The following is a 27,461-nucleotide window of genomic DNA, read 5'->3' as shown; positions in this document are numbered from 1 at the left end:
CAGAGACCCTGTTAATCCCACAAAGTATCACCTCTTTTGCCCCAGATATATAAAATATGCTATGGACTCCAGGAAACACTCTACTGAATAAAATACTGGTGTGTTTTGTTTTGCTTTTTTTTATATAACACTTACTGAAAAACCATGATCTGAACTTCAATATTCAACACTGTCAAGCAAGGAATTTGTCTAACTTAGTATGGGCCACATCTTATATGGATTTTAAATTGCACAAGGGCAGAGACTTAGCTTTTTATTTTAGCAACATGACCTACCTAATTGAGGTCTTCAGAGTCCTTTGGGCTTTTATTGCAGTTGGTCAGACAAATTTGGATCTTTTTTTCCCTATTGGAAACTGTTGGATCACCAAAAGTTAAATGATCCAAAATGAATGTTCCACTCTCTGTAAAGTTCTGCCTGTTTCTAGTATAAAGAAACAACTAGAAATTTTCCAGTTTGGTCAGCATGCTTGTTACCAGCTGCCCATACCAAGTACCAACCATGCCAACTATCAGAGAAGCAGAAAGCCCAAGACTGGAAGTCATGGATTTGGAGAAGACAAACTAGAGTGTCCATGAACCTCAGCCCTCCTCCCTCCTGAGAATAGAGGAGCTTTTAATTTCTATTTACCTTACTTAAAAAAAAAAAAAAAAAAGTCAAATATTAAATACCCAGCAGCCTTACTTTTTTCACTATAAAATTCTCTGGACTCTTCTACCTGGCAATAGATCATCCCAATTTTTCAACTAGGAACCTGGGACAGACAGCAAAAGACTTCTTCTCAAAGCTTACAAAGGAATCTGTGGCAGACAAAGAACCTGACCTCTAGGTCCCCAGATTTAGTGCTCTGAGCACTGTAATATCCTCTCCTGGTTGTAGGCTAATAGCAAACTGAACGTGCTTTCACTTAGATTTGGATGATCTCACAGACATTGTCAAAACTTGTTCTTCCTTCAGTGCCATAAATGCTGGAGGGAAGAGGAGTTCACCAATGAAACTATATCTGCACTAATGATTCTATTTTCTTTTGGCAAACTATGTATCCCCAGCTCTATTTTACAGTTTCCTCCCATAATGCTCATGTTTTGTAATAATTTGTACTTTCTTTGTTAAGTAAGTGAATCCAAGGAAGTGAAATGCCTGTCTTGCACAGAATGAGCTAGAAATGTACAGAGACATTTCTATCACCATGTAGCAATGTCAGGACAGAAAAGATGGCTGAGAAGAGACCTCATCAATGTGTTGGAAGGGAAGGTGTCAATAGGATGAAGCTGGGCTCTGCTCAGAGGTGCTGAGTAATAGGGCTTATGCACAGGATGTTCCAGGTGAACATGAGGAAGAACTTCTTTACTGTGTGGGTGACTGAGCACTAGAATAGATTTTTCAGAATTTGTGGAGTCTCCCTCACTGGAGATACTCAAGAAGCACCTGGATGCAGCCCTGTGCCATGTGCTCTAGGATGACTCTGCTTGAGTAGGGAGATTGGATCAGATGACTCACTGTGTTCCCTTCTAACCTGACTCATTCTGTGATTCTGTATAAAAAACAGGTTTCCCTTTTCTTTTCCTGATGATCTTGGCTATTTATTCCCACATAAAGCAGCTACCCAGCATGATTTCCAGCCTGCAGCAGAAAGATTTACTTTCAGACTCAAGCTAAGGTGAGAAGCATGGGTGTTTTCAGAGGAGCACTACAACCCAATGAACTTAGAGGAAGGGCACAGTATTACAAATGTGTATTTCCCCAAAACTGCATGCTCAGTGTTTCCCTACACCTTTCAGCCTATAAACATATTTTGTGACAGTGTTGAACTGATTGCACCATTATTTACTGACATATTGTGGATGTCTCCTAATCAGTGGGTCAGTATATGGTTTGTAGCCTCTATTGGAGAGATACTAGATCTTATCAGATCATGTCCAGCAAAGATGTGGTTATAAACTAACTGGATCTAAACAGTGAAACACAAGGAAGACACTGCTCAAGGCCATTAAGATGCATCCCAAAGCACGTTACCCTGAGGTCACAGTCTCCTGGTAAATCCTAACCACAAAGATTCAAAAAAACCTCCACTATAAATAAATAACCTAATCAAAAATACAAGCATCAGACAAGTATTATAGAAATCACATTAATTTTAAAGCTTTACACTTTTTGACATTTTAAAAAGTCTTTGACCTGGTATATTCTGCAGCTGAATTTTTCTGATAGTTTTATAAAGGTCATGTTTATGGTATAATGAGCGCAAATTTCCAAAGGTCATTAATCAGAACACTGTATTGCAAACAGATTTTCAAAGAACTTTTCATTTTTATGAATATATTGAATATGATGAATACACTATCAGCTTTAAAAGTGCTATTTTTCAAAAGCATGCTTATAAGAATCTTAACTTCTGGTGTCTTTACATGAAATGAAACAAGCATATGACTGAGATGAATATATAACTAATGTCATGAAATGGACACACTCCACTAGTAAACTCTATGAAGATAGTTCTGTGTAGCAATGTATCTTCTATTTTGCACTAATAATTCCATTTAGCATTAATAATCCAGTGAAAAGTGTTCTTGCACATTTATGACTGCACAGTGCAAAGTAAATGGAACTTCATGACAAGCTACTGAATGTTTCCAGGGCACCATTTCACTCTTCTGCTAGCTGTCAAACCTCCTGTTGCTTTACTGAACAACAGGTAGATCAACTTCAGAAAGTGATGAAGTCAGAAGAAGGATGGCAGAATCCAAGCCAAAAGAGCAAAACCAAGCCAGCTCCACAGAGGGAGTGGAAGGGAAGGAAGGAGAGAGGTGCACTGAGAAAAAAAGTGACAAAAAGTCTATAGCATTGCAGCTGCACTTGGCTGTTGGTCTTACAGATAGCACACAAAAACTGACATGAAAATACCTCTGTCAACCTACACAGTGTTGCACAGCCTGGACCATGATTCCCTTCTGAATAAACTCACAGAGCTGCCTGCCTATGTGTATGTATGTGACAAAAACACATACTTATTGAAATAAAATCACATTTTTCATTTTTATTCCCCATGGTCAAGGGCATAAATGCTTGCACAATACATCAGAAACTACCACATTCTCAGAAGTTTTGATTCACAAAAAACTCCCCCAACACATATATGTTTAAAACTACTAGGTTTATGATCTTTCATAGGTAGCCAAAAGAATAAAAGTGTAAAATTGAATGGAACTAAAAGCACAGGACTTACTTCTGGATAGTGACCCCTGCCACAGTAGATTGAAGTACATTTTTCAGTTCATGATGGTTTCAAAGATACTTGATATGAAAAAGTATAGATAATATCATCATTTTTCCTGTATGTATCTATTCCTAAATTAAAAACACTTCAAGTTATTTGGTTCAGGAACTTTTTCCAACAATGAAATGTCTTAACTCCCACTCTGAATTAAACACCTCAAGTTCTTAAAGAAAATTAAACCAAAACAGCAAACACAAATATCTTTCTTTCTCAGGATGAAAAGCTAGAAAAAAAGCCTATTAGATCACATGGCCCAGTTGTCTCTAAACTCCAACCCATTACTTTTCATAAAACTTCTGCTCCACTTTATTGAAACGAAACAAGTTCAGTCCTCAGGAGATACAGCTGTTCGTGCAAAAAGCAAGAGCCTGAGGCTCTGTGACCGAGAGTTTCTGGAAAAAGAAGTTGATGCAAAAGTGAAGTTTTCCTAGCAGGCAGCCCATGCTTTGTATTGAGAAGCAAAGAAAAAGCAGACAGTGCTTGGCAGTTTGTTGCCCCCACAGAGACAGGGGAAGAGAGGGATAAAATATTTAGTTAACTGTTAAGTTTGAACCTTACTAGGGCAGAATTTCATGCCATCTCAAATCACACATGCACTGTGTCAGCCATGACTATACCCTGGATTTTCATCAGCAGGCAATTAAAAAATAAAAAAAAAAAAAAGTTGGTTGTTGTCCCAGGGAGAGAAAAATATCCCTATCTTCTGTTAAGTACTCAAGTACTTGAAGATTAGATTAGAGTCACTCCCCTCAGAATTAAGCAATAGAGATCAGCTTACACCGTAATGGAGCCGTGCCATCAGATGTTGCTTTCTTGCCCCACTGCCAAAAAGTTCAGGTTCAAGTTGAACACTCACACAAGACAAAAGCGTGACCACTAACAACACAGCAGCCTTCCAGCATGAAGAGATGAGGAATTCACCAGGAATTTGCAGATCACTCCTGACTTGCCTTTTTGCTGGCCTGATAAACCACTCAACCATTCTTCATCTGTCAGAAAAAAAGCTAAGGATGCAAATGATCAGCAGTTGTGCACTGCAGAACAGAGCTCTGAGTTCAGCACAGGAGCCAGGAAAGGAGAGCTGCTGATAGAGCACAAAACCCTGAAGACAGTGCTGAGGGCAAGGAGCTCACATCCAGCTTGGGAGAGGGAAAGAAGGGGAAGTAAGATGGCAGGAGGCAAAACAAGACTGGAAACAAAAGATGTTGGAAATCAATGGGAGAAATTTGAACCACAGCCAGAATCAATTAAACTGTTGTCTTCTGGAAATTCTATATCCAGTCACAGATTTAATTTTAATAAAGTTTAAATAGGACATGTTATAGTGTACCTAAATAGCAGTAATTGTATAACTATTGTATCTACAAATTACATCTTTGCCAAATATTATTTAGTGGAATCACATGCTGCTCTTGTGCAGTACAAATGATTTTACCTTTATTTTTTCCCTTTTTAAACAGAGATAAACGTGTCATATGATATGCTGGAACACAGTTAACACAGAACACAGAGCTGTTAATTCACAGTATATGCTGGTGAGTAAACGATTTTATTTCCATCAAAAAAAACTGTAGTTGTGCTTCTACATGCAAAAGGACTGACTCCACTGCCCAAGCAGGGTACCTTCATTCTCACTAACAGATTACAGCCATGGCCCTTCTGCAACAGGGAAAACAAAAAAACAGACTACATTGAATTCACTTTTATAAACTTTTTTATTCCCTGTCATAAAGGGCCAGTTTGAAATCATATTTTAATAATCCTTGAATCAGGCTGTGGGGGTGCACATGCCACTGCAATTACAAAGTTACAGATAATTTATTCCTCTGTGCTAATTTGTCTGATGCTTTGCTTCAAGATGCAATTGCTTGTGGATGAGAAGAGAAAACTGCAAAAATTCAACTTTTTCTGTGTTGCTAAGCTCTGTCAGAATTTCTCTTCTCTTCAGATCTAGATGGAAGCTACACTTCCACACATAGAAGTAAATTCTTCTGAAAGTTTCAAAAATTGAAAGAAATCAAGATCTGTGTTTTACTCAAGGGCCCATATTGAAGCCTGCTTTGTAAGTCCTCAGTGCCTCAGGGGAATGTCCCAGTGGTTGGGCTGTTGGCTAACCAGGAAGACTTGCACAATGATACCATTCTGGAGCAGTTTGGATTTGTGTAAATGTGTATTCACTCCACGGAGGAATTTAGCTTGTGTTTCCAGCAGCCCACAAAAATCCCTTGACCTCAGGGCTAGTGTTTTTCTGGGGAAGTGAATACATTCTTTTACAGCGGAGAAGTTCTAACAAAATGGCTATTTATAAAAAAAGGACTATGAAATCTTCAATTCTGGCAAGCTTGCACCTGATGGAGCTGATTTAGGCAAATAAATATCTTGAGAGCTCAAATATGTGGCAGTTATTAGGTTTACTGTCCATCTCTTCACACTGAAAATACTGTCAGGTCTGTTTTTCAAATCTCTACATAAAATATGCCTATAATTTTAAAAAAAGATCTTCAAGCAAATAAAATTATCTCCTGTCATTCTCTATAGGTGGGGCAAAAGCACTACTGCTTTTGCAGACAAGACACAAAGGACAAAAGAAATTTTTGTCCTATTTTCCAGAAACACAGGCATGTCAAGCCCAATTTATCTAATCCATGACATGTTGGACGCTCCAGGCTGCATCCACGGAAATAGATAAAGGCTTGTCCTCCACAGATTTAATGAATGGGAATCCCTGCCCCTGGCTAATATAAATCGTTCTTGTTGGTGGATAATTCTATTGATTACAATCCAGTTACATTTACACAACTACACATAAGAATTTTCTGCAAAACAGCACAAACTGTGGGCCAAAAATGCAAACTTATAAATATGTACACATTTCTTTATGCTGTATGAATTTATGATTTTTCAGTTTTTTCCATATCCTACCCTGATGTTGCTTGAGTGTGTTTTACTATCATGTGACATTAAATTATTCCATGAAAAATCTACATATGATTATTCACTCTATTCAGAGCTTTTTCCTCATGCAAAAAGAAAAAAAAAAAAATAGGTTCTGACACATATAGCTGTAAACAGAAGGCTCAGACCAGTACCCTGTGTATCTTGGTTACCACTTGATATGGGCAAAATTCTAAAAGGGAAAACTAAAACAAAAAAACCCCAACAAAACAAACAAAAACTCCACAAGGAAAACCACCCCCTGCAGGGGTATGAAAGGTGGCAGGGTGCAGTCTGCATACCAATGTGCAGATTTCACTGCTGGCTAGAGATACCAAGGCATGGTCAACGGGACAAATGCTATTCATCTGCATTTTTACATAGGCCAGGAACAGCCTGAAACCCTCTCTAAAGAAAAAGAAACACGACGGACTCTTAAGCAATAGTACCTTTCCTGGACTTTCTTCAGTCAGCCTGGCTATGTTCTGGTCCTCTATCAAGCCATCTTAAAATTTTATAGCCCCAGTTCCTTTAATCAAACACAGAAAAATATTATAAAATATTTCAGTAAGTTTTAGAGAGAGCCATGCTTGCTCATACAGTCTCATCACTCAAAATATTTACTTCTAGCCCTATATAACTATTAAAATTTTACTTTTTGTGTATCAAAAAATCAAATTAGGCCTGCAGTGATTTTGCCCTCATAGTTATTAATGGTCTATAATTCAGTATTTCTTGAACTAACTTTAAATATATATCGAAACAGGCCTATTATAAAAGCAATCCACCTCAAACATTTCAGTTTGTTGTAGTCAAGGACTATTTCCCATCTATCTTCTTCCTACAGTGTTCAAAAAACTCAAGCCTTGGGCATAAGACACTAAAACTTACTCCACAGGAAAAGAAGTCTCGGTTGAAATGTTTTATTTTATTTTTAAGGCTTTCTCTGCTGGAGAGGCAAAATAAAATAAAATAAATAACTTTGATTCTGTTGCATTACACAGTTATTTGAGAGATACTAAAGGAAATGTGGGGTTTTGAAAGGCATTTCTACCAAGCCTTGTAAACCATGATAAAATAGAATACAGTACCTAGAGCAGAAAAAATTCTGGAGTGCACTTTTCTGATAATCCATGTAGATCAGAAGGATTAGGATCTTGCAGCTTCACTATTTTAAGTCTGTCTATTATAATTCCAGATGTTATTGAGTTTGCTATATGTAGATATGTGTGTATATATATTTGCTCTGATCCACAATAAGTCATTGTATTGCTTTGCTTCAATTATATGGAATGAACACCTAATCAAATTCAGCTTTTTTGCATCACAGCATTTGACACATTTCTAATATTTTTATTACTTTTTCACATTAAAAATAGAAAAGTCATGCCTCAGTTTAGTCAACAGACTTTTATCTAATTGAATTTTAAGCCAAGTGTTTCAGGTAATTTCTCAATATGGTTTTAGGACTTGAGATGAGCAAGTCACACCCCTCTACAAAAACTAAAACCTTTGCATTTTAATCAATTTGGGATATTAATCTGATCAGAAGAACCATACAAAACCTAAGCAGCAATAAGGACAATGCAAGAGCAAAGAGCCTTTAATAGAACTGTGTGTTGACAAGCTAGATGCCTCCTCCCATCCTCCCACTCAGCTGCTAAGGAGTGAAGGGAGCCTCACATACAATAATCATCTTTGCTTTCCATAAGAGGTAATCTTACAATACATTTCCAAGGATGAAATTATATTAAACCAGTGAAGTGAGCCAACCAATTGTCAGATTGCTATAGAAATGCAAGGATGCACTAAGCCACAGACAAACCTCAATCCCACAAATACTTTTGCACATATTTAACTATTCCAATCCCTCACATCAGTGCAACAACTTCAGAAAAGTTAATTATTTTTTAATTCAGAAGTGCATGCAGGAATGGGGTCCATCTCTTATTTGCATGATTCAATCTGGCTAAATATTCAAAATGTTCCATAACAATGAGTTTTAAACAAAGGGATCTGCTATTTTACTAAAAAGGAATTAAAATATTACCAAGGGTGCGGAATATGAAGGATGAATCAAAACCCCAAATACTCAACCCTATATAGAACAATATATACAAGAGAATTTGCTTGTATAATCCAGAATTTGGAACTGTTTTCTTTAAAAACAAAACAAACCCACAAAGTACCAAGATACAGAAGAGTAATGCATGATGAAACTATAAACATCAGATGAAAATTAAGATACTCTAAGTATATTGCCAAAGATGCAATAAGATGTCTATCTCTTCTTTCTGACATTATTAAAGAAAAATCAGGATGATTCCAGTGGCAAGAACACACTTCCTGTATCTAGAAATGGCACTAAAATACTCCCATATCTTACTAAAAAAAGACAGTGTATTAAGAAGAGACCTATATCTCTATATGATACCAGTGGCTTAAGGAGTTACACTGAGAATTAGTGAGCTGAAATACTAAAGGACAATTATTGCAGCACACTGAATCTGCTTAATTAGAGGTATCAATTCAAGTAATGAGGCAATTTTGCATGCAAGCCTCTCAGAAACCTGAAACCAAACACAGCTTGCTTGTATAAGGGTTGCATTCCACAGCTTAAGCTCAAGCCAATTTTACAGATCTGGAGTTGCAACTAAACATAAATCACCTGATTCACAGCAGAATGTTTTGGGCATGTTAACCTGAAATGCTGAGAAAATTTCAGCAATGCTGGCCAAACCATGACAAAATTCAAGATTCTGCATGATCTTCTTCAGCCTTAAACCACTGATGCTGGCACAGTTCTGTTTGCAGATCTGCATTAGGCTGGGACCTTACAGCTTCTGCTTCTCTAAAGTTGGAAACAGGGTGTCTGTAGCTTTATTGATCTGTTGCCTTTGTTTCTGCTTTACAGAAAGACTTATCATCTAAGAAAAGACTCCCCAAACCTGTATTTCTGGCTATTTTGTTTCACTTGGACTTGGGCAGCATATGGGGTAATCTTGTCTATAAATATAGATAAAATTTAAACAGGAGGTGATAGGATTTCTTTATTACATTCCTCAGACAGCTAAATTATGTTTAAAATGCATTGACAAAACCTAGAGCACAGGCAGCTGTTTCATGTAGTTCTGTTGCTACCACATGGCAAAAAAATTTACATTTTATTTCTCACTTTAACTGACCATTTAAATTCACAGAAAGCCTCAAATGACCAAGGTGTTCAGCTACATGAGTATTTACAGTTCCAAAAGTTGCAAAAGTAAAATAAATCGCTGTGTCCAAGTCAAGCACCATCTGTATTAACAGAACTCTTATGAAGTCCTTAATGTTGCACACAGAAGAACATTACAGCAGGAATACAAAATAAAACAATGCAGAGTTCTAGTTTAGGTGCTACACTGGGCAGTTTTCAACATATTTTTGCAGAGCATTACCAAGACCAGGCCTGGTCATGCTATTAAATTGTCAGACTACCAAGACTGGTGGAAACCCAAGAACAACAAAAAAAGACTGAAAAAAGTCAGGGTAATTCAGCATCTGATAGCCTGAAGTAAATAGACCACTTGCTGAGAATTTACAAATATACAAATATACATTTCCTGCATTTATAAGACCCTTCAATGTTTCCCTACAAATTCCTCTGCAGACATAAGCAAGCTGGTTTTAGCCCAAATAAAAAAAATAAAATTTAAAAAAAATACAACTAGAAAGCCCCTTGTGTTAGATTTATCACCTCATATGATTTCAGGATTCTTTCTGCTCATTGAAAGATAGGAAAAGTTGGCATGAGGTATTTCTTAGAGCTATCACAGCTTAGAGCTGAAAAAACCCATGTAGAACAGTAAATGCACATTCACACCCAAGTACATCTTTTTTTGAGAATATTTTCTTAAATTCGTGCTCTTGCTCTAGCAGCATGGGCAATGACCTCTTATTAGACATGATTTTATACAAGATTTTATCTATTTCCCCCTAAAATTCACTACAAATTTCAAATTTGCTATGTATTATAGTAGTATTATGTTATTTGACCTTTCCAAACTGACACATTCAAAAGGCAAACCAACCTTCTAATTACAAATTGCAAATTCCTTGTCACTAGAAACTATTACCCATATACAATTTTAATACATGGCCACTCAGTAGCTTCAGACACACAACTGCAAATGTCAAAATCCTGCAGACTAGAAATGAACTTCTCCCACATGCAGCTTTTTCTGGCTGAGCTACAAACCCACAGAAATGATAGCTTGATATGATTAGTGGTCAGAAACTTCAACAGAGCCATGTGAGATGATGCTCTAAGAGAAATGTTAAGCCTCCTCTGCTAGTGAGGGGGTGGGGGTGAGGGAGGTGGGGAAGATAAGAAACCCCAGACTTCTCTTTTTTGCTGCTCTTCTACTTAACTAATGGAGTCTGTTAACTGAAGTAGAATCACCACAAATGACTAAACTATCCATTGAATTATCTTGATCTTTTTTAATGGTATTGCCAATAATGTGCCTTAATGAGGCAAAATAAAAGTTCCAGTTCAACAAGGCATTGGAGTGGTTGCCCCCAGGAAAATAAATAAAACTAAAATAAAAATAGGACTATTGTGAATTAAGAGATAGTCTACATAACTTGTACATAGCCAGGAAAGCTTGCAAGCCACCACCCTACACACATACATGAATTCCTTGAAAATGTAAACCTAAGAGGGAATTGTTTTTGGCCTAGGAGTGTATAGAACTAAATAGTCCAGTTGACTTAAGAATGTCATAATATTCTTATTGGCATAGATGATTCAGTAAAAGAAATTAAAAAGAACAATAATGACTATGTGTTTGCAGTAGAAAGCTGAATGCTGAGCTTATAGAAAAGAGGTTTGTGGTTTTAAAAGACCTCCTGGAAAAACAAAACAAAACAAAGTGGGTAACTTTCATTGCCTGTCGATGCCTGAGCCTTTCTATGGAAACCATCAAAGCTGAGGTGGACAAGGGCATGAGGGACTCTTGCCCCACAGTGCTCAGAGCTCCTCTAGCTTGGTGAGACCTGCAGCACCCCCTGCCCTCCTGCAGATGCCTCTTCCCATAGGTGGGACTCCCCACACACGGCCAGCATAATTGGAATTATCCAGCCACTCAAGCTCATATTTCCATCACATTCATTGCCCCTTCTGGAAAAGGTGCAGGGAGGGAACAGCTATTTAAAGAGGATCTGCAACCCAAACAGGTAAATCCTTCACCATCACAGGATCATGCTGCCTCCACCCCAGACTCACTTCCCAATTGGGTACCAGAGTTTGACTACTCTGCTGATGATCAGTTTTAAGAGTTTAAAGAGCATTTAACTTGCATTTGAAATGACTGGAGACACTAAACATAACTGTCACAAATTATTTGGTAGTTACCTTAATTAGAGTAGGCCTACTTTAATATTTCTAGCACAGCTGAAACTCTGACTTTTCTGGGGGCCATGGAAGCTTCCCAGGATGTTCATCCAGTAAATGAAATTGAGTCCAAGCAAATCTGTTAGCACAGTCCAACACTTTTCACAGTTCATTACAAATAATAATTTCTTTCTGAGACCTCCTCTTTCTCTATGAACAGATCTGAATCAGTAAAAACAGTATCAGTGAGGAAAGCTCAGTTTGTTCTGAAAGATCCTTGCACTTGCAAGAGCTTTTTTTGATACTTGCTAGAGGTTGCCGTGCTTACATTATAACAATACCTTTCAAAAGCTGACAAACTTATTTCAGACAAACCATCAATATAACCTTAACTAATTTACTACCACAAGCAGCTCCCTATATTATTTACTAGAACAGAACCTGGCTACAGAGACAAAAAAACTTGCAAAACTGGAAATCTGCCCATCACAGGCACTTCACAACGATTTCTTTAAAGATTAACTTGTTTATTAAGGTAAACATTCTCTGACAGTATTAACCATCTATTGCTGTGAGAATCTAGAAAGGGCTAACAATTTATAATTACTATTATTTCTTCTTATCTTTGTGATTTGGAAGATATTAGCTCAGCTGGAGTCTCTCAAAAAGATATTTGATATAAAATATTCATAATTCATTTGACTATATACTGAGGTCAGATGGCAATTTTTCCCTTTGCAGATGAATCTAAAGTGAGCTTTGTATTGCTGAAAATGTGCTGGCATAGCTTTTAACAAAAAAAACCTCCTATAATAAAGTACAATAAAGTATCATGCAATTTTTATCTTTGTGAATGCTCCTGTTAAGGCATGTTCCTACTAGAAATGCACAAAAAACTTATACAAATCACACAAACATTGCTAGAATAAACGGAGGGATATTTTAGGAGTATTAATTGTTAATGTTTTTCAGTGCTAAGTATCATCAAAGACTGCCTACCTGAGACAGTTCTGTTCTTTTTTTCATCACTACACAGAATCTTCTGGATACATTTAGCTCTCTTTTAAATTTTTTTTTCCTTTAATAGGGCAGGGTAATTTAAATATTATAATAATAATAATAATAATAATAATAATAATAATAATAATAATAATAATAATAATAATAATAATAATAATAATTTAATGTTTTACACATCTGCATTTTCTTCCTGAAATCTGTGGAGTTTTCTGTGTGTCTGCAGTGACATAAAGCAGCATCTTTCATGGCCTTCAGACTATTTCAGACTATTTAAATATTTTTTCTTCCCTGTGTTTTGATGACAGCATGTGATGACAATTCTGCTTCAGGCTAATGGCAAAACAGAGCAGTTTTGTTTGTGCCTGTGAAGGGTGGTGCTGCCAGTACCATTTTGCTGCAGCACCAGCAGGCCACCCCACTTTACCTGCTGCCTGCCTGCCTTTCTCCACCAGCAGTCTACACACGTTTCACGCACTCTAAGCCTTTCCACAATCACATTTTGATTGTATCTACATTGCTAGAGAGATCTGCAGAGTTGCTTTGATTGTTTTTTAATGTGTTTTCAGCCTTTCCGTGTTTGTGTTTTACATTTTGTGAGTTCATTCACGTGAAGGAGCATATCTGTGGGGGCATTTGTGTAGAAATGTCCCTCTTCAGGACCACTGATTCTTTCAACCTTGAAAACCTGCATGTTTTTATGCAGGTAACCTATTGCACACATAGAGTGTGCAGAGCTAAATGCTAATACGGATGGGCTGCTAATTAGCATTGAGTGTGTTTGTCAGCTATAGCTATGTAAGAATATATATTTTATGTTCTACAAAACACACTGCAAATTATTGGGAGAAAAAGGGAAAAAGATGAAAGAAAAATGGGAAAACCATTAGGAATTTATAAATGTAATGAAAATTTTTACCTCAACTGAACTGAAAAAAAAGAATTGTTATTTCAAGAATCTTCCTTAATGAAGAAATAATGGGGAGAGAAAAATCATACCATGATCAGACCAATGCAATTTCCAAGTACTCAGGGCTACTAAGATTTAAGCCTAAGAATCTAAATTTGTTATTAGGAGGCTGTTGCAACTGCCCTAGCACTGCATGGGGAAAGGAGGACCAAACAACCAGCTTTACAAGGCAGACAGACTGTGGTCAGGATTGGCGAGACAAATGTTTGTAAATGATTACATCATGTCTTGAGTGCTGAAATCATGTAAGGGTACTAGAAATAATACAGTTCAGTGGCTTTATAGCACCCATGTTCATGTGGCTACCATGCCCTTAGTCAGAAGGAGACAAAAAGCAAAAGGATTTATTTATATCCTTACATAGCCATACCCAACTTTTTATGGCCCGTTCGGCTTGTTAGAATTTGTCCCTTACAAACACAGGAATTGCAAAGTTAAATAGGAGATTATGTAAAGTTCTGCCTGCAAAGTTATTACTTTTTTCTATGCCACCTAAAAGCAGTCAAGCCATGCAACTTCCACTGCTGAAAAATTTGCTGCTTACAGCAGCACAACTTACCAGTAATAATAGAAAAACAGAGAAACAGTGTGCTTGCTACATAATAGTCACATATCTGGCAAGCTGAATGCACCTGTTACATTGCTGGTTTTGACAGGAGGTGAGTGAATTTGCTATCACAGGTAAATACCAGAAACAAAACCTAATTTGCTAAACATTGCACTATAGAGACAGTAGACCCTCAGGTCACCACTGAAAAATGACTTGGCTTAGCAAAAAGAACACTGATGTTCCTTGCAGTGCCAAGACTGCCTTCCTCTCCACCTGCTCCTTCCTTTTGCATTCACAGCTGCAGATTTGGTCCAGGTTCTGTGTTTGACTTGGTTTTCTGTGTTGGTTTTTTTCATTCAGTATTGATCCTTAGTGCAATGATGGGTAACAATATTGGAAAACACAGCCATTATCTCCCTCTATCTCCATAACTTACTACATTGCATAGTAAACAAACTGAGTAAACAAGGTCAACAAGAACAAAAGAAGCTGAAAAAATTTTCATGGCTTTCATTTGAATGAATTGTCCATCTGCTTTTTCAATTACAACATAAAAGTAAATACATAAGAGAACCACTATGAAGTAATACTCAAAGAGAAAATTAAGCCTAGTTTTTTTCTTTTGTTCTCAAGAAAGCAGTTTTAATATTCAGAGGGGGTTTTCTAGCATAAACCTGCATTTTAGTTTCTGTCTTGTTTTCTGAGGGAGAGAATTGGGAAAGAGACTGTTGGTTTGAAATGTAATAAAGAGGACACATAAACAACACACAATATAAAAATTACCAGTATGAGCCAAAGCCCTTTGAGACTCCAAACATATGCTAAAATTTCAAACAGCCATGCCCAGAGTTCGCAGACATTCATGGTCAATCTCATTTTTGTATCTACTGTAACTGCTTCAGAGATGAAGATACCATACATTACCAAACCCCAGGAGCTTTTAAAGCTTTACTTGAAAAGCAAGTTTTACATTACGGTTTTAAAATCTAAAACCTGCAGGGACAACAAAACAGAGTAAATTAGTTGGCTTGCTAAAAGAGCCAGGACCTTACCCCATAGGGATGAAAGAATTTCTCATGATTTCCAAACAACTGGTTCAGCCAGCTAGCAGAGGTATAAAAAAAAATAAATAGATTGATCTAGCCCCACCTTTTAAAAATATATGGGGGTGGGGGGAGAGAAATAAGGAAAAAAGGAGAAAAATATGCAGAGACAGAAAGAGTACTTTTGTTTAAACACCAGATAAGGACACAAGATGTCTTACCTGAAGACATCTTAAATGGATCTTATTTTAAGCATCAAAAGAGACAGAACTGTATTATCACAGATGTTAACAGAGGCAAGTGTGTACAGTAATTGAACTTTCATAAGAGCTTCCCTTACAATTGCAATCTGAAATCACAGTTGCGTTTTCATATTTTACATTTAATCCAGACCCTTGCCAACTACTGTCATACCATGCTTAGGCTTGCAGTAACTCTTTATGTTGCACGTGTACAAAGAAAAACAATTGCCTAAGAGAAATATAATCATGAACCTGAGACTGATGAGCTGAAGGAAGCAGTCAACAAAATGAGCAAGAAGGTTTAAGCATATGAGCACACCAGTCAGTAATGCAACTTCACGTATTAGATTTTTCACCCCTAAGTGGATTTCTCAAAGAAGTGTTGCTAAACTAACTGAGCATACAGGCTGACCTACAGAATGGGGTTTTGCCATATAATGACTTAGCCCTACAATAGAGAAAAGCTTCTTCCCACTTTCATCCCCAGCAATTTAATTCAAGTGCAATCTCGGCCACTTCAAGCTTTGGCATTTCTCTCTTTTGCTGCATTTTCTCTGAATGTTACCAATCATCTATGCAATTTCAGCTGCAAAACTAATCTTTGCAGTATATTACATGTAATATCTCCTTTTTAAAAACTGAAGCCCTTATGACCTCTATTGTATTTCAAGAACTTTTCATGATCTACTGCAAATTGAAATATTTCCTTTACCCAGACCAAATATATTTCTCCTTTTTCAAATACCACCATCTTCTTTAGTGCAATGAGAAGTAAAATCTTTAAAGGGTTTCCTGTAACCCGATTAACATTTTTGTAATTGCAAGAATTTCTAGAATTGTCACTAGCTTATAAAACAAAATCAAAATAACATGGAAGGATATCTGCACACAGGCACAGAGACGTATCAGCCATATGACTCTAATAAAGTACAGTCAAAGGCTCTCATTATTTTAAAATATTTTGTAAAAATGCGTGTTGCCTTTTAGGAAAAAGAAATAGACGTATGATATCACAATGAAAATTTTAAAAATGTGGTTTCTTCTTAATTTCATTTCTTAACAAAAGAAAGACATTTGTTAGGGAGGAATGCAGGATTAGATTCTACAATCATTCCAGTTAAAATATGCACAGACACACATTCACATGAGCACGTGACACACACACTTTGTTAAAGGACCTTCAGCTGAAGCAACTGTGATCTAATCTTCTCTAATGAAGCAGGAAGCCACTGATTCCAATTTAGGGTTTGGAGCAATTCTGTCACCCATAAGAAAAGTTACACTTGGAATTAATTTTTTTTTTTTTTTTTTTTTTTTTTTTTTTCTGTGAAATGGCAAAAGGATCTTTTACTTAAGGCAACATACTGGATATATTTAGAGGTATTTCAAATGAACAATTTCTGTAACAGAAACTAAAAGGGTGCAGTCTAGCACAGAGCAGTTTCTGTAAGTTCAAAGAGGATTTTTCTTATTGTTATTATGTATACATGCATTAATGATTATTCAGTGCTCCAAGATATGAACTTCACTACCCAGGAGGCTGTAATGTTCCAAATATAAACATCAGGCTCCTGCAGTTTTCAAGATCCTATACATTGGCTTGCTCAGCTGAATTCTTCTGTCACACACAGCATCCATTATATATTAACTACACTTTCTTATTGCAGATGGCTGGTGATAAAACACAGTTAGTAGTCCAGTATCTGTGCTCCTCAAAACACTTTAAAAGAGCTGTCTTATCAACACCAACTCATCCTGACTTAAAGCAAAACAGAAATGGTACTAAAGACCTCCACGGTGTCTAACCTAGAAGGAAATATAACCTCCTGAAAACAAACCAGTAACAACTAAATATTTTCATTGAAACAAAAAACAACCCCTGTTTCAGCAGTTGGTCAGTTGGCTTGCTCAATGTGTGTTTTCTTTAAAGAGGTGATGAGATTTGGGGCGTGGGGAGGACGGTATTCTTTTTATTCCATGACTCATCCAGCATGAATGTCTTAAAGAAAGTGTTCCAGAAATAAAAAATGATATTCAGAATAGTAGCATGTATGCAGATGAACTACTACGTTCTGCAAAACTGACTGAAAAAAACCTGAAAATTAAACAGCCACCATACAAACAGAAATGTTATGGCATTTTCAGATAAAAATTATTTGTTTGTTTCCCTTAATGTTATATATAGCAATTTCTATGCCAATATATTAATTTCCTGTATAATGTGGGACATTGAGAACAGAAGTTATTTAAGACACTAATATGTTCAGAGGAGTCAGGGAGGGAAGGGAAAAAAAAAAAAGAGAACAAAACAGAAAAAAGTACAGTATTTCTGTTTCCCCCCTTCCCTTTTCTTTGTAAATTTTAATTTTAGAGATTTTTTGGAGTTTGCTTCTTCAGTAAGGCCGAAGTATGGGCCACTGAGCTGGCCACTGAGCTCCAGGACAAGCCGGGCCCGCGCTGCCAGGCCCAGGACGCGCAGCCGGGGCCAGGTGGCCCAGCCAAGGGGACAGTGGCCCCACGGTGGCCGTGGAAGGTGGAGGTGCAGCTCTGGCCATCAGCCACGGCACAGCCCTCACTTTGAGCAGGAGCAGGGGAGGCTCCCCCTCGCAGCGTGCAGCATCAGCGCCGTGGCGCCCAGAGCCACCCACCATTCCTCCTCTCGGAGCTGCTGAGAACGGCCACAGCTGACTTTTATCTGATGCTAAATTATTAACTTGGCCATAAATGCAGGCACAAGTTGCTCTGAGGTGCGTTCTTAAACGTGAAACGTCTCCGTATGATAACACTTAACAGAAATTTATTATTTTCCTTGGCTTTTGGCTTACTCTATAAACATCCTACATCATTTTGTAGGATTTTTATTACTGTTATTATTACAATTCCATATTCCTATTCAACTTGAAATGATGAATGCAAAATCAATACAATAAGTAACAAATGTATCCACGGTGACCAAACGACAAACTCAAAAGCACAGCACGGTGAGTGAAAATTAGCAGTTCTTAAAACTACATCACAATTCAGTTGCATTGTAAAAGAAAGGCTCATGAATTTAGAAGGGTTACAATGAGTTTAATTATTTGAAGTCTCAGCTCAAATAGTAAAATATACATAGTAGGATGTAAGATAAAGGTGGAATATCTTCTTGGAGGTTACAGCTTTAAAGAGAGAGAAACAAATTTCTGAATTTAGCAATTTCTATCTCCGATAGTTAAAAAACTCCCTTCACCCACTAACACTTGCTCTATAACAACAATACTGTCAGAGGGTTAGATCTTACTTTCCATGGTAATTTTTTTCAGTATTTATTTCAACCTTAATGCTGCACACATGCATTCTCACTATACAGCAGCAACTATACAAGAAAGCCCAGAAAAGCAAACAAGATGCATACAAACATACAGAAATGCTTTCCTTTTCTTCCCTTTCCATACTTAAGTGGCCCAATAGTTGCATATATGCATTAAAAAAAAAATCCAACCCACAAAAAAACCTACAGGATCCTTTATTAATATTTAAAGGAAAGTATCTTTTTCTTTTCTTACAAAAAATAAAACTCCAATATTGTCTATGTGATGGTTGTAGCAATTTGAAATCAAAGTACGATGTATGCAGTCAAGCTTTCATCTGGCTCACTGCAATACTGCTTTGTGCAGTAACAGGGACAGGTGAGATTACAGATGTTCTGGCTTCTCACTGACAGTGCAAGAAAATACCCAGAATAGCAAGAAAATACCCAGAATTACCACAGGTAAACATTATCCCCCAGCTCATGCTTTCTTTTGCAAAAGACAGAAACAAGAACATTCATTTAAACTTAATATTGAAGGAAACTTCAGACTGAGAGAACCTGCCTAGCAGAAACTTTCAGCTATGCTCTCAGAAGTGAAATTTCCTACAAAGTAGAGAGAAAGCACAGTACAAGTTTTTTCCATTTAAAAACTTATGTTGCAATAAAAAACAAATAAGCATATGATACAGCAATTTTTATTTTTTTTCGAAGTAACACCAAAAAAATTTGATCGCCATTACATGTTTCTGAAAATTATAGATAGGAAAAAGAATTTAAAATTAAATACCATGCAGCTATCATACACCTAGTACCCTAACTCTATAACTTCAGGAAACTGCAACTTCTAATCCCACACAAGAAAAATTGATTGTTTAAAAAAAAAAACAAAAAAAACCCACAAAAAAACCCAAAACAAGAAACAACGGTCCATCTTGCACTTGCAATGCTGTTAAAGGTAGAAAAATACTGGAAAGAAATGAATAGCAAATAAACCTGGCTTTTTTAATGGTGAAGAGACTTAATCCAAATTACTCAAACCTAAACACATAATGCTTGTCTATTCTTCCTCAGTCTTTTGAAAATGTAGTAAAGATAAAACACTGAAAATTTATCTTTAAAAGCAACGCTGAACAGTACTGAAAACTCAACCAATCTATATTTTTTTTTGTCCTAGGACAGTTTACATCTAAATCTATCGGCTTTCATAATGGATGTATTTCACTGTTAAAGACAAATCACACTCACATACACACACAATCTTTAATTTTATGAAAAGAAGAAGATAGCGCTTAGTATGGCACAAGGCACAGTACTTTTTTGAAAGGGCTGAGAATATTGCAAAAGTTCTTCCCTGAAAGCTGGAAGTGAACTCCTGATTCAATATTTAATGCAACTGAGAAAGCTGCTGAATGTCCCAGAAATCATTCAACTCCCTGCTCTCTGTTCATTCCAAGTATTACGCTGCTATAAATTAACAGTGAGACTAGAAGAGATTTCAACCAGTCAAGAATAGCATTTTTCCATCACACCACCAAATTCTCTATTTCATTTCTCTCTGCTCTCTAACAGCACTAACTTGCAGCATGATATTGCAATCGTACATCCCAGCCCAGTACTGCAGGGCTACATTGCTTACACATAGCTCTACACTCCAGCGTGTTTTTAGGGTATGCAGCCAGCTCAGCTGTAAGCCGAAGGAAGATTTCCATCAAGCAACAAAACTAAACTCTGCACAAATATTTAACAGCTCCAAGACCCCTAAAGGCTTAAAATAATGAAAACATGCATTTTGTGGCATGTTAGGAGCCAACTGCACTCCGGGGATGTGCACGATGCAGAGTGCTCGGCAATCGCAGCACTGCAAATAAAACATTGCTTCACCTTTGTACCTTTGAAATCTTCAGACTAAAAGCTGAATGAAATACTGAGGTTTGCTGTGCCTCCCCAGCACTGACAGTGCAGTAGCAGCTCGTCCATTACGTTAAGTTCGTCTGAAACTTCCTCACAAGCATTTCTCATCCCCTCTCGGCAGATGAAACACAAGTTCATTTAAAACAAGCCTAGCACGAGTTCCTCTTATCTAGCTTGTTTTTCGAACCGCTAGAACTACGCAGCAGCCCACTCAAACAGAAAATTTCCCAGACAATGGAATCCTTTCAAACTGCACAGCCGGCAGGATTCCCCAGTTGTCAGTTTTAGGTGCGTGCCAGCACGAAATGTTCTTGAATCCGAGATCTGTAATAATCACTCCTATTGATAATGTGAGCAGAAGCAGAATTACATCACGGTTAACACTTACCAAAATACATTATGTTTCTCATTAATCATGCAGTCAGGATCCCACCGCTGTGTATTCAGCATTAGCTCCTGCACAGGGCTGACATGTAAAACAGAGCTCTTTCATTCTACATTATGTGGAAATTTCCCAGCACGAGAAGCGTGAGAGAACAGCGTGCCTCCTCAGGATGAGCGCTTTGCAGGCAGTCTTATCCCTGGTACAATCCCTGTCTGATTTAGCGTTTACTCCGGCTGCATGCTGCACTGCCCATTCTTACTGTAATCTGACTCCTCCTTCTGATGTCCTTGCTGTGCCTGTGACATCAGGACTGAGAGTACTACAAACAGATATTTTCTTTAACGGGCTCGCAACGACATGCTCTTATATCCCGGTTAACCTAACTCTGGTTTGGACAAAAAAAAAATTAAGCCCTTCTAAAATTGTACAGGCTTTTTTTTTTTTTTTTTTTTTTTTTTTCTTGGCAGTAAACGCATTTAGTGACATAACGTGCTCAATTACATAATAGATGGGAAAGACAAAGCGTATATTGTTAGTGCATTTTTTTTTGAAGGGCAGGCTCCAGGAGAAGCTTTGAGTGCCTCAGTACCCCAACTTGAATAGAAGATAAAGATGCCTGGCACTTTGCAAGATCAGGTACCCCTAAGACTTTTTTTTTTTTTTTTTTTCTTTTTTTTTAAATCAATAGTTCCGCTTCAATAAACAATTTCAATTCAAATGTTGGATAAAGACAAGTCTGTTTCTATTTTTAAAATGCAGCTGGCAAATAGGTAGTTCAATTTCAATACAGCTGAGCTGATTTTTTCCAACTAATGTTATTCCTCACCTGAATAACAAAGCGTGAGGACAGGAGATATACGACAACAAGGATCTGTAATGGAGTTTACAACCTTTCACCCTCCAGGTCTCTAGTTGCTTTCTGGCCCAGGTTGATAAGTCATTAGCAGCTGGTAGGTATTTTATTGTTCTGTGGCAAATGGAACGGTCCTAAGTTTGTTGTAAATAGGTCCCCACACAATCCCTGCTGCTATATGAACTAGTAGCAGCTTCAGAGGAAGAAAGAGCAAAGGAATACCAAAATAATGTCCACCATGTACATGGCAGTGCCTCAGGATGGATCTGACAACACACCAGTGCAGCAGTGTGGTAAAGACAATGTGGTCTGTATTTATGCACATATGTCTCCTCTCTGAATCAATAGAGGACTTTGGTTTCCTGCTGTCAGTCTGGCATGTATCAGTGATAATACACTTATACTAAATAAAGGTAAAAAATAATGGACAGCATGCTGAAGCGTTTATTTCATTATAATAGTATCTAATGGGATGAATGCTTTCATTCTACAGGAAAGAGGATGACAGGTATAATTCACTTAAAGCTCCACTTCTTATTTGTAAAACCACCATACAATAAGTACTATTTCATGAGGTCCAATCACTTTGGTCAAAATTATCTCAGCAGCACAGCAGCCAAGGAATGCCCCAGTTGCAGCAGCAGAGCTAAGAGCCCTGGTGTGCAGTGCTGCTATGCATCTCTCAGCAAGTCCTCTGCAGTATTGCCCTCACGAGGTTTCATGCTACCTGTATGAATGCTACTGAGATTAAACACTGCTAGGGAACTGGGGCACCAATTTCAGTCCTGTCCCCCCACCAGCAGTCCCACAGCTATTCATTTCTGATACCTAGGCTTTCTCAGTGCCCTTTCTTATTTCAACTGTTCCTAGGAAGAGGCAAGCCCTGAAACAAGAGGTCCATAGTACACATAAACTCCAAAATAAGCTTTGCTTCACAACTGAAAAGCACATATTGAAGGAGTGCACTTTGAGACCATGGTGCCTTAAGGGAAGAAGACCAAAACTTCTTATGTAGGTCAAACTGACCAACAATGTAAGCAGAGCAAATCTTAAACCACAGTGAAGAAGTGTTGTTTAAAAATCCCTGGAGAAAAAAAAGAAGCTGTCTAGAAATCATGGCCTACGTTTCAACTACACAGTGAGGACAGCAAGTAACAGAGGGTATTCACAGCACATTCCTTTATTTCATCATTACAATGCTCATTTGCTTCTACAATACAGTAAAGGACACCTCACTGTGGGGGAAAACACCACCCTCAAGGACTGGTTTAAAATATCTCAGCTGAAACACTCTAAAGTTCTCTGAGCAGTAGGTATAAGCTACTATCAGGAGCCTTCAGCATTCCCTCCTCTCCCTTCACGGAGGGTAAAAGCTCAGAGAATCAATTCTCTGTGAAATCCTTCAGCTCCTTTTCCAGCTCTGAAGTGCTCTTGCGAAGGCGCAGCGTGACGTCCTTTAACACAGTCTGTGCCCAGGCACAGCATTTGCCTCTTCAGCTGTGTTTGCCCTATCAGAAAAAAGGCTTGGGGTTATTCTGCCAGGTTACTCCACAGGATGTAGGCTAACTCTGGTCTCACCATTCCACCAAGCCAATCTGCCTCCTGATTCATGCCATGGGTATGGAAGGCTCATGTCCAGAGACATGATGTGCTAGATGAAGGGGTGCTATTAGTGCTCAGGCAAGGACCACTCTGCCTCAAACACCCCTTCTTGAAATGGCTGTTGTGTCACAATACCTGTACCTGTTTGGTGGTGCCTGATGGCAAGTCAGATCCTCAGGAAATGTAAACACCAAAGTGCCATGTGTTCAGACTGGCACGTTCTCCAGTACTCAGTTCTGAATGTTATGTACACTTTTGCCCTGTAGGCTGTACAACAAGAAGGACAGCCTCCCTCCTGATTGCATCTTATTTGTGTTCTGAGAGTAAGTATACAATTAAAGCAATCAAAGAAAATAAAACAACTTTAATTTCTTTTCATTTCAACTACAGAAATGCAAGGTAGGAGGGAAAAGTCACTGGAAAGCTTTCACAGCCAAAATTCACATACTCCATGACAAACTCTGCTTTCACTTACACATATACAGCGCTATTAAAGCTGCAAAAAGAAGTAGGGTTCCAAGCTGTCACAGTCAGTGAAAGCAAGGTTTGGTTTAGTGGCTGCAATCCCAAATGGCTGGTGTTTTAATGCAAGCATTGAGGGTTCTGCTGAAAACAGCTTTAGGGAAGTACAGTCAGGAGAAGCAAACACTGATGTGTGCCTGGAGATTTGGGAAGGCCCAGCCTGGGCATGCAGGATCACGCAGAATGAAAGAGCAAATTAGTCCATGATGTCAGCTCATGGTGCAAACTCCCAACCATCAACAAGCTGGCACAGGCCAACCAGCATTTAACTTTGCTACAGATACCAGTCAACTGCAAGATCATCATATTTCCATGCATATTTTCACTTATAAAATCAAAATCCCCAAACCCTTGTGATTCAACAATAGCATAAACATAACAAGAGAAAAATTACCTTCTCCTAAACCAGCAAGCTCTCATCCTTATTTCTAAAAATAGAAGCAACTTCTACTCCCTGAAACCCCCTTTCCAACAACCTGTTTCTTTTTTTCATAAAGGCATCTCTGCCTTGAGTTCTTCTTCCACTTCTCACCTTGGTAAAAGCTTTGCCACAAAGGGCAGATTTTCAAAATGCAAACCACAAGATACCACCTCCTTGGAATAAACAAAAGCAGGCAGCACACATGGCCCAGAAGTACAGCACATACCCTAAATCTCTCCAGACCTGGGAAAGCTGCAGGTTATTACCCACACCTGACTTGGTCTAGAGCCAGAGGGCCACTTCATGAACTAGCTCCTCTGTTCTGTGCTTTCTTCTGATTTTTATCTATCCACTGATTTACACAATGCCTCTATAGTAAGTATTAAAGCCACTCACAGGCAAGTCTGTTGCAGAGACTAATTAATATTTAATATTAATGCACCCAGTTAATTCCCTAGGATTCCTGGAAAACCCTCTTCCAGTCTTGAACTCTCCCAGGAGGAAACTAATATTAGATTTATACCTAAACTCTTACCAATTGGCTTTGATGAATGCCAGTTAGTGAGCCTGACCACAGATCATCTGTTGCAAATGCAGAAGCAGATCAAGGAACTTTTTGATGGCAGAAGTGTAATAATAATACTCAACAAATACACTAGTGACACAACATTTTAAGTCTATGCATCATGTGTAGTAGACTAAAAATTCTCATACATCTCAGAGGTTTCCAGATTTTCCTAAAATAAATTTTGCCCACTGTACAGAGACGTCTATTAAGAACAAAAACTTATTGTGGAAACATTAATTTCTGAAAATAAAATGGGAAAAACAATCCAAATCACACTTGGCCTATTAATTCACCAAATGCATCCCAAAACTAAAAGATTCTTGCAAGTAAAATGGGTCTAGAATTTCCACATAATTTAGAAGTTTATATATTGAAGTTATTTCATTCCTATTAGTGACCACAGTGCAGAAATAAAGAACAGCAAACAAGCCACAGTTTTGTAAGCCTCCAAAAGTAATTGAAAATGTTTCCAAGTGCACATATTTATGTGCCTCAAATCAAATATACTAAATACATCAGCTAGAAGTTTGGTTTGTTTTTATTCTGAAGCCATCTGGAGCAGTTTAAGACATACTACACAATAATGCAGATTTTGTGATTCATTACTGATCTCCTGAGGTTACACTAAAGAATAAGAAGGGAAGGAGCAAGTTACATTTGTAGATTTTAAACAACCACAGAGGCTCGTCTTTGGTTTTGAACATTCTTCACGGGCTAAAACTGCCAAATGTGTTTTTTACCCTTGACTCAGAAGTGTCACTTCTGGAAATGTGCAATATTTGTCACCATGAATACCATTTAACTGCAGCAGTACCCGAAGGAACTCTGCACCACAACACGTGAATACAACTGGAGGAACTTAATTAATCTTCCTGTCACTTCCATGATACTTTTCATTAGTTTAGCTGCTATCTGATCAACTGCTCCTTTCTCTATTGGAAATGGCTAACCAGAGCCTCCTATAAAAGCGTTTTCAAGAGGTAAACAGGCTCACTTTTGATTCTGAGAGCCTTTACAAAGCTTTGCCAAGCAGACTTTATCAGTTCAGTAACAGTACTTACTGCACTGCTCTTTTTAAGCAACTGGGATTTTCTACATACACAGCTTTAGAAATATAAATAGAACAATATGCTTTTTTCTAAGTACTAGTTTTTTTCTAAGCTTAAAGCTAGTACTTCTGGTATTTTGTACTTTGAACACAGATAACATGTAGCACAGATAACATGTAGAAAGGTCATATTCTTCTGAATTTCCTTCCCATAGGCATGGACAGTTATTAAACAAAAAAGCAGAACGTAGCACACGCAAATCAAACCCCCATTTTTAGGCATTGTTGCTGCTAATTGTTTCACTAAATGCCCACTCCTGTCATCTTCTTCTCCTAAGCATGGAACAAGATTTAAGTTAGTAAATGTGAAAGAATACACCACTGGTGGTGCAGAAGCTTTTTTGACTATGCATAATTATAATAATATTAAATAGAAATATGGACTTAAAAGCAAACAACAAGACCAAGAAGCTTGTGTGAATGCATGCCAAATGTATTTTCAAACACACCCACACACAAAATGTAATTTTCTTCACTCAAAAATGAAAACTGGAATTGATGACAATGCAATGCCCAACATGCATAATCCTTCCTTTCTCCCTCTTCCCCTTTTATTTCTGTACTTCTTTCAGTACAATTTCTCTAACACTTGAGGATTGAGAATGTCACAAGCAGACAATTCATCACTACTACTTGTGAGGTGAACCATTAATTAATGTTTCACTCTTTCTGCCCACCTTTCTAACACTCCCTAAAATCTTGTAGGTTCATAACCACATCCAGATATTGTATTCCCACAATTTTAATATATCATTTATAAATCCAGATTGTATTAAAAAATTTTGTACAGATTTCACACTTGGGATCTTTTTATTTGTGTGATCTGATCTGTTCATTTATGAATGGATGCATTTTGCATTTCTGATTGCACCATCAATTGGCCAAAAGGATGCACTTCTATAATTTTTATAATAATTTTTATCAACCAACTTTTAAGCCTCAAGTAAAAAACTAGGTAGTTTTTCTACTAGTGAAATCATCTACTTATTCTGTGTGCTTTGACTCTGTTTGATTAAAATAAAATAACAGTTTATTCCATTATTAATTAGAGAACAACTAATATTTTTTTTAAATGATGAAGCAATTACTGCACAGGTATCAGCCATATTTTAAGGTGGGAATGTTTGGGTTGGCTTTGTTTTTTTTTTGTTTTTTTGTTTTTTTTTTTTTTTTTTTTTTTTTTTTTTTTTTGTTTTGTTTTGTTTTTTGTTTTTTGTTTTTTGTTATTTTTTTGGTTTTTTTTTTTTTTTTTTTGTTTTTTTTTGTTTTTTTTTTTTTTTTTAGGTGGTGGTAGGTTCTTGAGTGGGGTTTTTATACCCAAAACAGTTTTTTGTACTCAAAAAATTGTTAGGTTCTTTTCCTTTTCCTTCAAGAAGGTGCATCAAAGAACTG

The 27,461-nt window shown here is 37.4% G+C and overlaps 1 protein-coding gene across 2 annotated transcripts in view; it reads right to left on the bottom strand.

Moving 5' to 3' along the window:
* ZNF385D (zinc finger protein 385D) overlaps nucleotides 1–27,461 on the bottom strand; it is a 405,970-nt gene that overhangs the window by 142,049 nt on the left and 236,460 nt on the right. The window contains exon 1 of one of the 2 annotated variants that reach the window (XM_056484768.1): nucleotides 20,999–21,387. The exons of the other annotated variant lie outside the window; for it this stretch is intronic. Within the exon in view, the coding sequence (XP_056340743.1) occupies nucleotides 20,999–21,020 (22 nt within the window). The 5' untranslated portion in view covers nucleotides 21,021–21,387. Of the gene's footprint in view, nucleotides 1–20,998; nucleotides 21,388–27,461 lie in introns of those variants that run through there. 2 annotated transcript variants of the gene reach the window in all.

The sequence above is a fragment of the Oenanthe melanoleuca genome, chromosome 2, assembly GCF_029582105.1.
Source record: "Oenanthe melanoleuca isolate GR-GAL-2019-014 chromosome 2, OMel1.0, whole genome shotgun sequence".
NCBI lineage: Eukaryota > Metazoa > Chordata > Aves > Passeriformes > Muscicapidae > Oenanthe > Oenanthe melanoleuca.
The sequence above is the reverse complement of the archived record's forward strand: the minus strand, read 5'-3'. Positions and strand labels throughout refer to the sequence as shown.